General features: G+C 40.0%; 1 protein-coding gene across 1 annotated transcript in view; it reads right to left on the reverse strand.

The window, feature by feature from the left end:
- Nucleotides 1-12,188, reverse strand: part of KCNK5 (potassium two pore domain channel subfamily K member 5) — a 37,560-nt gene that overhangs the window by 6,392 nt on the left and 18,980 nt on the right. The window contains exons 2-3 of the mRNA XM_035322021.1: nucleotides 1,742-1,853; nucleotides 203-369 (exon numbers count right to left, since the gene is read on the reverse strand). Of these exons, the coding sequence (XP_035177912.1) occupies nucleotides 203-369; nucleotides 1,742-1,853 (279 nt within the window). The remainder of the gene's footprint in view (nucleotides 1-202; nucleotides 370-1,741; nucleotides 1,854-12,188) is intronic.

Genomic DNA, 12,188 nt, shown 5'->3' on the forward strand with positions numbered 1-12,188 from the left:
CTTCTGCAAGACCTCATTTTCTTAAAGCTTCTACCAGAATTAACATACCCAATCCATCTCCCCATTACTTCCATGCAACAACCATTTGGGAAATTCAAATCTGTACAAGTGTTTGTTTATTACCACAATTAGCAGGTAAATTAAGCTTATACTTCAGGTGTCAAAATACACAGCAGGAGGATAAACAAGCAGAGGACCTTACCAGGCTTACTCCTCTTTTTGTCAGAAACTGGCCTAGTCTCTTTGCACGTCCTCCAAAGAACTTCCCCAGAGCACTGATCCATGTCAAGCAGAGAGGAACTCCAAAGAGCCCATAAAATATGCAAAAGAGACGCCCAGAGGGTGTCTTCGGTGAAACATTTCCGTAACCTAGAAGAGATAAGCATATGCACAGTCTGTCTTTGTTGTATAGAATTCAAGGCAATTCTACCTATGCATAAAACAACATTGCATGGCCTTCTGCTGTATCAGATGTTCCTTACTTCACTGTCTATGAGAACATTAGCCTATTCCAGCTGATCTTCTGAATCTGGATGCCTTCCAGTGCTACTTCAGAAAATGTGTATTCCATTACTGAAGGCTGAGAGGAGTACTACATTTTAAATGTTCCCTGGATAGCGTGCATCTTTTTCCTTGACAAGATGAGATAAATATGAGATAAAACTCATCTCAAAACCTCTAATAAGATTCCCCAGCCTTAAGCAGTAATGTTAAAAGCTCGAGTTTGAATCAATTTTATGAAATAAAACCTCAAAATTTACCCTGAAGTTAGTTTTCACATGAAAAATCCATTAACGCATATTTACTTGGTGACCTGTTACCTTCCCAGGGTAAGGGTTTGAGAGTTAAGTGGAAGGTGAGTTGTGACACAGCAAAGTATTTCAATTGAATTTCATTCTTTGCTGGTCAGAGAACCCAAAAGGACATTACAAACTCAAAATCAGAATCCTTTCTGAATTCGTGCCAGGTTTTTCTTATTTAGGTTCCTGACATCTTTGTGTCATAGATTATAAGCTGGGTATTGTGAGTTTCAAATAATAAAAAACACAGTGCTGTATGACCTATAACAGTAAGGCTTTCACTTACATGCACCTCCAGCCTTCTCTGGTTATTTTGCATTTCTGTTTTTTATGTTGTCAGTGTAGCCAGGGTATTCCAATATGTTGTAGCCAAGATTACTCCCTAAAAGATGGCAATATACCCTATGTATGTCAATGCAAAGGGTTTTATAAGCACAAATCAGTAACGAGGTTTATAAGACCACACTTCTTATTCCTTGTCTTTTTTGAGAGATTAAAAATAGTCTAGATTGTTCTGAAAGCCAAGAACACTGCTAATTCCGTAGCTGAAAAGGATGAATGTGAGCAACAGGACAGTTACACAAAAACCTTATATGCACATGCTTTAAATATTAGTTTAATGAAATGTCTGGTAATGCTTTTGGTTAGGGAACTTTATGATTTGTTAATTTAAGTGCATGCATGAATGAATAGAACTGGAATGATCCCAATTATCCCCATCAACACCTTGACTCAGTTACTTATTAGAACGACACGCTCGTATATACACCCATGAGTAAAGTGCCCCAAAATATTTTTCCTCTACAAACCTGTGTATTCTACACAACTCTAGCCATAGCAAGCTTATTCAGTGACTAGCCTGACACAGAAATGGAAGAGTACAAGCACAGTGGGTCATAAGGAAAACTACTGTTAGGACAGTTGATGTAGCAAATGCTTACCGATAGTAGTGATTACAGTAGCAGCAAAGATCACAGCATTAGGCCAGTTCCAGTTGTTGAAAGTGTTGTTCCCAGTGATGGCAACCCCCTGACCAGCAGCATTTGACACAACCTGTAGGAAACGGTTTACAGTCATTCTTGGGAAATCCTGGAAGCCTGAAACAAAACTGTCTGTCCCTCTGGGATTTTCTCCCTTTGTTCACACTTGAAAAAATGACCACATAAGGATTTTTATTTTTTATTTTTTGCAAAGGCCAGCCTAGTAAATTAACATTTTTATGAAATATGAAAAATTTGTTCCAGCTAGTAATAAGTAGGGCAGATGCTCTGACATTTAAATAGGGGCTTTAATCAGATAAGCTCTTACTTGATTTACCAGTTTAACCCAAATGGATCTCTTCCAGATGCTCAACACACTCCTCCAGGCTGAACTAGCATTTAACCTTCAGTGTAGTTCCTGAATTTGGTTTAATGTTTGGGACATCGTCAGAACTACCATCCATTTCAAAACACTGTTACACGTCCCAGCTTGACTTAGGTATGAACAAGACGTCACAGAATCCTTGGCAAAGAGTGTGTGATTCATGTTAATTCACCTGCTGTCCCTGGCAAAGTCAGACCATCTACAAGCCAATGTAACACTGTATTTTCAGTGAAGAAAGACAAATTAAAACTTTTCCAAAAATTTAATGTAACAGCACTAACTGGTTTTGAATTTGGTCCCCTTTTCATTCCCTGTCTTCCCCCATAGGAAGGGACTCTGAACACAGCCTCCCCTGGCTTTCCAAGACTGGACTGTAGAAAATACACTAATAAAAGAACCTGATGATTTAACACACAAAGTCAAAGCTTCAGATCAACATTGCACATCTTGCTGATTTGGACGTGTATTTCTAGCTCCCTGCAGTGAAAGAGAAGTACAATTTACCACATTCAATCCTGAAAGTCCCCAGTTATATAAATCTTTCCTCTGTCACATAATGGTGCTATTAAAGCCTCTGCTTTTTTCCCCAACTGTAAACCAAGGTGGTCTAACCAAAACTCTAAGGCTACTCCACATACAGAGAGGTGAAGGTGCCACCAAAAGATGATTCAGAATATTATCTCACTTCCCATCTCTCCCTTGATAAGTTTGAACACAAAAACTAGCTTGAGCTAAATATCTAAAATTAGAGGTTTTATGTTCACGTATATATATGCATTCTTTTAACATGACAGGTGAGGTTTACCTTAAACTGGTAATAACTTATATAGGTGCCTACAACCAACCCTTCCTTCCTTCGTTTGCCCCTTCCTTCCTTCCTACTTGATTAAGATCTGATCTTGGACCTAGCAAAGACTCAACACAAAGTTCAATCACTGTTAAAAACATACACAAGTTAACACAAGTTTTAATTATTCTTGAGACTTACATATCACCACCCTCCTACCGTAATAAAAATGCCCTCAAAGTGAATATATTGTGCATATACAAGATGCAAACAATTTAATTAAAAATGCACTTTCAACACACACACTATTATGGAAGATAAAAGGAGGAGCACTGAAACTGAATGAAGGTACAGAACTAGACCTTTCTGCTGGGAAACTGAAGGTGTGTGCAAAGCTGCATGCGGTCTTTCCATAGCCTCCAGGCTCTCAACAGAGAGAGTTCTCACCAAGGCAGTCATTTGTCAAAAGAAAATAGCACTTAAAAAATAGCCATAAAACGGACAGTTTGACAGCAGGCAAGTAAGCCAACCCCTTTCAAAAAATATCTGAGGCAGCTATAACAGATCACAAGGTTCAGCTGAGCAGAGACCAAAGTAACTTCATTCATTTCTGGCACACTCTGTAGATGAATTTCCTGAAAGTCCCAGAAGACATCCAAAGCACCCAATAGACGCAATCTGTGATCTATCATCCCTGCAAAGATGCCTTGACTTCTTCCACTGCCCAGCAAAACTACACAAAATGGTAGTATCAAACACCAGTTCTCCAGTTATTTTCTGTGCTATAAACTCACTTGGATTTTTATTTTTTCTCACATAGCAACTGACCTCATACGAGATGCACTGAAGTATGTTTCCATTGTCACTGGGCCATTATCTCATTGCATTACTCCACCTTCAGTTCATGAGCTCAGCTCCCCACTATGTATGTACAGTTACTTCAAGGTCTGCCAGCGTTTGAGGTCTGGAAGTGGGAAGAGGGCCCAGGCCCAAGGGGAAGAAGCTGCTAGGATGGGTAGCACATGGCTGCCCTTCATACCCAGTCAGCTGGCATTTTGGATGACCATAGCAGCTCTCTGAATTGTATTAACACTTAATATTGGGAAGCACAGCTGCTCTCCAGCCAAAGCTGCCACCTCCTTCTAGTCCCTGTTAGCACAGTTATCTGCTATTACACATGATTGCCTGTGATCTTTGGTGCACACAGTACGTGCATCCCAGCTGCAGGATCAGAGACGGTCACAAAATGAGCTTCGATCGCTTTGGTGCAGCAGGGAAAATGTAGCTGCTTTCCAACAAGCAAAACTTTTGCCCATACTGAAATGATTAAATATTTTGGCTTCAACAAATAATACAAGTGGACACTGTACAACTGAACAGCAAATGTGTGTTGTTTTTTTTCCCCTTGATAAACATGTCAGGCACTGTCATAGATACCTCTATTATCACAAGCTAGGATACAGAACGTCCTGGGTTGCCATCATTGGTCTTCTTAAAATATGGAAAAATTACTTTTAAAGGCCTTCACATACAAAAACTGAGAGTGAGGAAGGAGAGGAAGAAGAGAGCAGATTGTTTAAGTGCTCTCAATGCCCGGAGAGATGTCATTTAGAAAACACATTTTCAAGTACGCCCAATTTCAAAAGCTGAAAATGGTTTGCTAACTCGGAATTTACACATCTCTTCAGACCCCACCTCATGATGGTTTGGTATGGAAAAAGTGAAGAAAACATATTTACTGTCAAATGACTTTTGCCTCACATCAGTCAAACCTCCTCCTCTCCTCCCTCATTCCCCACCACCCCAAATCTGTACTTTGGCAAGTGAAAAAGGAAAATCAGGTCCCTAGAGCTATTGCTGAAAGTAAACAGACATTGCAACTGCAGAGCGAATCTTAAGATGCAAATAAAAGTAATGCATCTTCTGATTACATTAACACAAGTAGAAACCAGGAGGTCATCTGATTATAATCAAGCAGACAATTTGCGCATTTGCAGGTACATCCCCAACAGACAAACCTCAGGACTGTTCCACTACAGGTTTGTGTGTCTCCTGGGTTTGGTGACATTTTTACAGGCTCTCTGACGATTAACTTTGCTCAAGATTTACCAGAACACACAAGAACTACTTGTTACATCTCCTGTATCTCAGGCAAAGGAGAGGAGCATCTCAGATGCTTTGGGAACATCCCCCTGTACAATTAACAATATGACTGAAAAGTTCTCAAAACCAAACTGAAAACAGAGAGAAAATGGAGAGAAGCCTCAACCCACAGAAATATGGATATGTTCCTACCTCTGTTTATTCTACTACTACGTTTTCTGCTTGGGGGCAAGCCCAGAACAGCAGCAAGATCACCCCAAGCTGGGAAGCCACGTATTAATATATTTCTTCAAGTTGTTTTTCTTCCTAGTGACCTGTCAACATTTGCTAGGGCAAGTCTCTATGGTGGCCTAAAAGCTTGCAAGTCAGCCAACTCATCTTGGTCTTCTGGTCTGCATAATAGCAGGAGGCACGGCGAGTTTGAAATTTCATCAGTAGCATTCAAGATAAAATCGGTCACAACAGAATGACATTTAGTCCCTCTAGAAGTAATGCAAGGGTATAAAATTAAAGGAATTGGCAAACTGGAGTCTGTCTGCATGTTTAGGGGGGAGCATTATTGTAACTATGTGGAATGTGCCATTTTACTTCAGCTTCTTAAACTTCGGAAGAAAGGAAAATGGGACAGAACTACCATCTCCTGCCATTCTAAGTGTGAAGAAATACACAAGGCTGTATTTTCTTCTTTCTAGGAAACATGTTTAGAAGGTGGCTTCCATCCAGTAAGAAGTCCTGAGTAAAATGTGAAACCTGTTAAAAGTCAGTTTTACAACTCCATTACAAAAATGTGACTTGCAAGTAAATTCTGATCTGAAATCTCTTTACAGTGTCTTAGTCTTTTAACTAAAGAGTAATCTCTTTAGTTAAAGACGTTCACCTCTAATAAGAAAGAGGTTGTTAAGAAGGCAGCATACATACACCATTTTCGGACACCAGTACTGATTTTTTAATTAATTCATTATTATCTAAAACCAGTCATATTTGAAAGTTCAGTCAAGTTGTTATAGCTGTAGTTCACACAGAATTATCTGAACATGAGTTTGAATGCATTTGACTTCTCTGTGTTAATAAGACAGAAGAGAGATGGATCATAAGGCTACCTTTGCTACAGAAAAAAAAAAAAACGATTTCCCCAAGTACTAGCAGTTATTCCTGCAGTCTTTGGCACAGAAGCGACTGCATACCAGTGCAAGAATCACAGAATGGTTGAGGTGTGAGAGGATCCACCTGTCATTAGTGACGTAATACTACGTTAAGGAGAGCAGTAAAGCTGTGATACAGGTTTTACATATCAGGTAGGCATACTTTTTATATTTGGAGTGAAATCCTAGACACTTTAGTAAAGAGTGCCTGGATCTGATAAAAATAAGTAACGGGTAAACAAACAAACAAAAGAACTTCTGGGGTGCTTATGGCCAAATGAGCTAAACACAGAGAAAAATAAACAGGCTATATAAAGGAGAGAAATAGATCCTGCCCACAGGCACCCTATTACATACAAAAAGAACAGCCAGATACTGCTTAGTGCCAGGTCTCCTTTGAAAAGGCTGAAGCCTCTGTTATTCAAAGCATTCCCTAGAGATCCAACACATAAGCCTAAGGGTAGCTTTAAAGTTCTCTCAGTGGTATGAACAATTCCCCTTTTCTCCATAAGAAAGGAGATGTGATTGAACCATTAAACCCGAAGTGAGAACCGCTAGCTTTCATTCTGCTTAGGAGTATTATCATGTATTTCCTACAACAAGGGCAATCACAACTGTCTGGTGCACCCAAAGCAGAGCATTAAAGCAACAACTGATGCATTCTTTCAGGTCTCCTGGGCTTTATCCCGCTTCCGAAGACTGTTGAAATCACCTTCCTTCATCTAGGTGTGAGCATTTAATGCACAGATAAACACTGAGCACTACAAATCTACCAAGATGATCTTCCTACAAGGCATAAAGCTTCAGCAGCAATCCCATTTTTCACGTTGACATCCAAATCTTACACAATTTGAAGAAGTCAGGAAATTGGAGTAGTCATTTAATCACAGGTATATATAATAAACAATTTAGCCAAGTATAATAAAATTGTCCAGGTTTATAGGGTTTAGATTTACAATAACCAGATTGCTCTTCCTTTTTAGGCCTTTTTTTTTTTTTTTTTAGTTTTAAAACCAAATTTAGCAGTAAAAGAGTAACATAGCAGGATTCAAGCCTACTGGTAATCACAGCACTTCTGTGTTGTCTTTGATTTTACACAAGGCATTTTAGCAGAAGAGTGATCTCTTTTGCTAGCCAAAAATGGAAGATCCACACACAGAATGAAAGCTACATCTGCTTACATGTTGATGTCGGTGACCACCCTGAGATGAGAGAAGTCTAGTCAAGGCTCCCAAAACAGAATCCTGATCAACTCTGCTTTTTTCTGTGCCAGTGAAGTCTCCTTAATAATAACAGCCTTTGCATAAAGGAACCTGCAAGGTGTAATGCGGTACAGAGGAAAGGCACAAATCCAATAAACAAACCAGAGCTAGGACGGAGATCATCCAGCAACCTCCAGAAAGCCCAGTTAAATTCTACATAATACCAACAAAGAAGTACAGGTGACATTCCCAGTCTATACGTAAAACAATGTGTTGAGAGATCACCTCCAGCTACCTGAGAACAAATAAAGTGATGCAAGAAGCAGTGTGGATATTTTTCATGGCTTACAGAATCAAGAGTGAGCTTTGGACTTCTTAAATGACTTTAAAAGTGAATAAATAACTAAATCTGTATCGTGCAACCTTCACACCTTTCTTAGGCAACAAATTGCCTATGTTTTTTGCAGCTACCTGGCTTATCTGGCTAGATCTATAAAGTTACAGTAGCAGTCAGCTGTTTACAATAATCAGAATTTAAACACAATCAAAACATATTGTTAATGTTTATCTTTGCAATATTTTTTTAGTCTTTTTTTTTTTTTTTCTATGCTCCCAGGCCAGATCTACATTACGCAGTTTGGCTGACCTAGATAATATTGTCTTAGGATTATGTGTAAATAGGGAAAAGAAGTACACTACATCAGTATGCTTTTTCAAGAGAAAAAAGAAATGCCCATGTGTGGTCAGACCTAGATTGACATAAGAACTTCATCAGACTCCTTGTGCAGGCAGGCAACACAGTCACCACGGCCGGAAATGTCCTGCTCTGCTGGCACATTGCACTTGGACATCTGTTTGCATATTAAAAGCAGCAGAAGCAATTTCACAGGCACAGTCTGAATTTGTAAGTACCATACAGCTAGATCAAAAGTAGTAGATTCACAGTCAAACTAGGAACATGCCATGATTATTATATTTTTTTTAAAGACCATCATCTGTTGTTTTAAGTTGTTGTTAAAGAATTGGGGGAAAATAAAAGGAAAAAAAGATTGAAGGCAACTGCCTTCCTCCTGCCCTTCCCTGATGTGTCCTGATTGAATGGAGGGTAGGGCACAGAGAAAATATTTTCCTCACTAAAGTCTCTTGGCAGAATGGGGTTTGGGTAAGGAAAGGGAAAGGGAAGCCAACTATGCAACTAATGGTTTTACCAATGAGTACAACTCAGAGAAACTTTTTTCCCCCCAATCACTTTTCATGTCTGCATATGAGGTATATACATGTAATGATTTATTAAATTTTTCTGCTTCAGTTCTCCAAAACCTTCACATTAACCTATATATTCTTGAAATTACAATATTTCAAGCCAGCCTTCGCTTCCAAAGATAGCTGCACTACTGCTATGAAAACCTTGCTATGCCACGATGCTCGCTTTGGTAGCCAGAGACACCACGTGGCAGAGCTGCAAGAGAATACACATAAATAAGGTTAAATGACTTGATCTAGGTAGCTCAAATGGCAGCTCTTCCAGCGTCATCTTTAGGAGGGCTGCTGTGTACAGAGAAACCAAAGCTCATCACTTCTGGGAGACATATGAAGAAAACCTTCAAGGAAACCAAACCCTATGGCCCAAAATACAAAACAGCAGCACCTTGGTTGGACTGGTGCACTTCTGCCAACCATTTGGCATCCGGCAAATTCTGTACATAATCGACTCAGCTCAGGAGTTCGCAGGAAACCATGGCTGTAACTGTCTATACCCCTCCTTAAGAGCTCTAAGTCACCAGGAAAGCACAGACCTGTGGCTTCTGGAATCCATTCCCCCCCCCCCACTCCCATCTCTCATTTAGGACAGGCTTGATAGTTCACTTGGACTTCTAGTTCCCAGCTGACTGACATACACTGACATACGACCAGGGCCAACACAAAGGGCCAAGAGAACAAGCCTTTCAGACTGCCTTAACCACTTTACAGTCCATGCAGGACTATGCTAACTAGCAGGACTTTGGATGGTTGACCTTTCATTTCCCTCTCAGCATTATCTGCGTTTGCAATATGAATTTGATGTTTGTCAGGACAAGAACCACGCCAGATGTGAAAAGAAGACTTTTAGCTGAGTCCTGGATTTCCTACTTCACTTCTGTGGGGAATGGTTTGCGACCTTTTTTGTAGAAAGAAAAATAAGACAAGTGAACCATATTGTCTCGATCTAACAGGCAACACCCTTGTGTCTTGCTAACCTGTCAAAGCTTTACTGTCCTTTACTGACCTATGCAGGGAGTAGAGTTAAAAGGCGGTTGGGGCAAAAGGTGCAGGATATGAGTCAGCAGCACCTGCATGAGAGAAGGATGATGGAGGTGAATTAAACAAGAAAAATTCCACATTTGTTAAAGAGGACATCAGTTAACCGCACATGTCTGATTCCAGATGAACTGAGCACATGTAAGTGAATCCTCAGTTAATTCAGCTGCTGTGTTTGGTGTTTCTTCCAAGCTGGCCTCCACAAAAAGTTGCCAGGTTCTCCAGACTCATGCAGATCCTAGCACTTGTACAGTCTATTTTAATGACTGTAAGATCCAATGTTGAAACAGGAAACTTTTAATAGCATAACGTGATTATGGGCAGTAGCCACCTTCCACAAGTCAAAAGTTTAAATTTAGTCAAGCAATGGGAAGTAGTCATTGAGGGAATAATGTCAGCTTAATTCTAAAAGAATAAAAAACACAGCCCTCACATTTGGTGTTGGCAGATGTAAATAATAAACCTAAGCAAAAGCATACATTAACAGCACCTGAAAAGCCAAAGAGACCAATGTTAGCATACAAGATTCCTTCCCCCTTATCTATGAATTGAGCTAGAACAAAAATAAAATCAAACCCTGCAAAGCAAGTGTTAGTCCCACTGTTTACATTCCTACGTAGAACAACTACAAATAGCAGGGGACACAATTTTTCTCCTTTCTGTCATACGCTGCTTTAAAAAATGGTTTATTAAGTGTTGTTGCAAGTAAAAACATATTTTGCATTTTTTAATCAACAGTTTAATCTTAAAATACTGTTCCCATCAAAGGGCACACTTTTGAAAGTTACAGCTTAGATAAAAAAGAAATCCTGGCAAAATATGGGTTTACATACTTGAGGGGAGGGTTTTCTTTCCAGCAATGCCAAAATTTAAGCCTGAACAAGATGGTATTTTCACACTCCTACTGACACAGCAGATAGAATGTCTTCAGAGAAAGGAAAACTAAGTTCTCCTTAACTCTTCTTACCTGCTTCAACATAAGGAAGAAAAAAAAAAGGCAATCATAAAAGTTATTTAAACTGGCTAAAGATGACTTTAAATGATCTACCAGTATCTTAGCATACAAAATAGAAAGTTACATATATGGGTCAAATGCACTGTAGGTACCACATTTTAACCAAAAGGATTATTAAAAAAAGATTTAACTTGCTCTTTAGAAAAAGTTTAACTCACGTTGTTGATGCTTCATTTACCCAAGCAGCTTCTCAGTGTTTCATGCTATTTATGCAATGGTGATTCCCTACGCACATACAAGTTGCAGATCCAAGACACTTTACAGTTGTTATTACTTTCCCTTCATTAGGCTTAACTTTGGTCTGTCAGCAACTTGGACTTCCATCTAAGCATACCTCTTCTTACCCAATAGAGCCTCCAGCATATGCCACTTCATACAGAGCTGTCCCTACATCTAAGCCCGATATTTAAAGAATGCACGTAAATACATGCCTGGTTTTCACTTTGCATAATTCTGTTACATAACAGGACAGCAAACCAAACATTGTTTGCATCTGTTAACACAGCACACCCAGAGAGCCCTCTTGATTTACTAATTAGTTTTTTTTTTGTCACAACCCTTTATTGAAAATACTTGGGGAAACTCCTGTTCCTAGACTTCAGTGTGCCTAGCACTAATTCATTTATTTTAGCAGACTTACTGGTTTTATTAGCTGGAGAAAACACAGAGTAGGCTATGTTGTCATGCATTGGACTTTGAAACCAGACAGATTCCAACAAAAGTCTGTGCTATGAGGAGAGCAGTGGATTACAGCTGCTGGTTCCTTTACATCTACTGATTAGCCAGAAAGCAGAACAGGCCTATGCAGTAAGAACAGCTGAAGATCATGGTGCTAAACACAGGCATACAGAACAAAAAGCAGAAATGGCCTCTCGCAGAAGGAAAATACTCTAGCCTAAGTGACTGCATTACTCTGCTGTAAAAAATAAATAAATAAATAAATAACGTCCTGCAAAGTTTGAAGACTAGAAAGCACTCTAAGCCCTACATACTTACACACTAGAAAATGTTGCTATTTAGTGTAACTCTCAGGAAGCTACATGTGAGGGTGAGGGAGGGGATTGTCCCCATCTGTTCTGCTCTCGTGAGTCCCCACCTGGAGCCCTGCATTCAGCTCTGGGGCCTCCAGCACCAGAAGGACATGGAAGTAATACAGGAGTCCAGAGGAGGGCCACCAGGATGATCAAGGGACTGGGGCACCTCTCCTGTGAAGACAGGATGAAGGAGCTGGGGTTGTTCAGCGTGGAGAAGAGAAGGCTCCAGGGATATCTTACAGCACCTAAAGAGGGCCTACAGGAAAGCTGGGGAGGGACTCTTTGTCAGGGAGTGTAGCTATAGGACTAGGGGGAACAACCTTAATATAAAAGAAGGGAGGTTTAGATTAGTCATTAGGAAGAAGTTCTTCCCTCTGAGGGTGGTGAGGCACTGGCACAGGCTGCCCAGAGAAGCTGTGGATGCCCCATCCCTGGAGGTGTT

The sequence above is a fragment of the Oxyura jamaicensis genome, chromosome 3 (genome assembly GCF_011077185.1).
Source record: "Oxyura jamaicensis isolate SHBP4307 breed ruddy duck chromosome 3, BPBGC_Ojam_1.0, whole genome shotgun sequence".
In the NCBI taxonomy this organism is placed as follows: Eukaryota; Metazoa; Chordata; class Aves; order Anseriformes; family Anatidae; genus Oxyura; species Oxyura jamaicensis.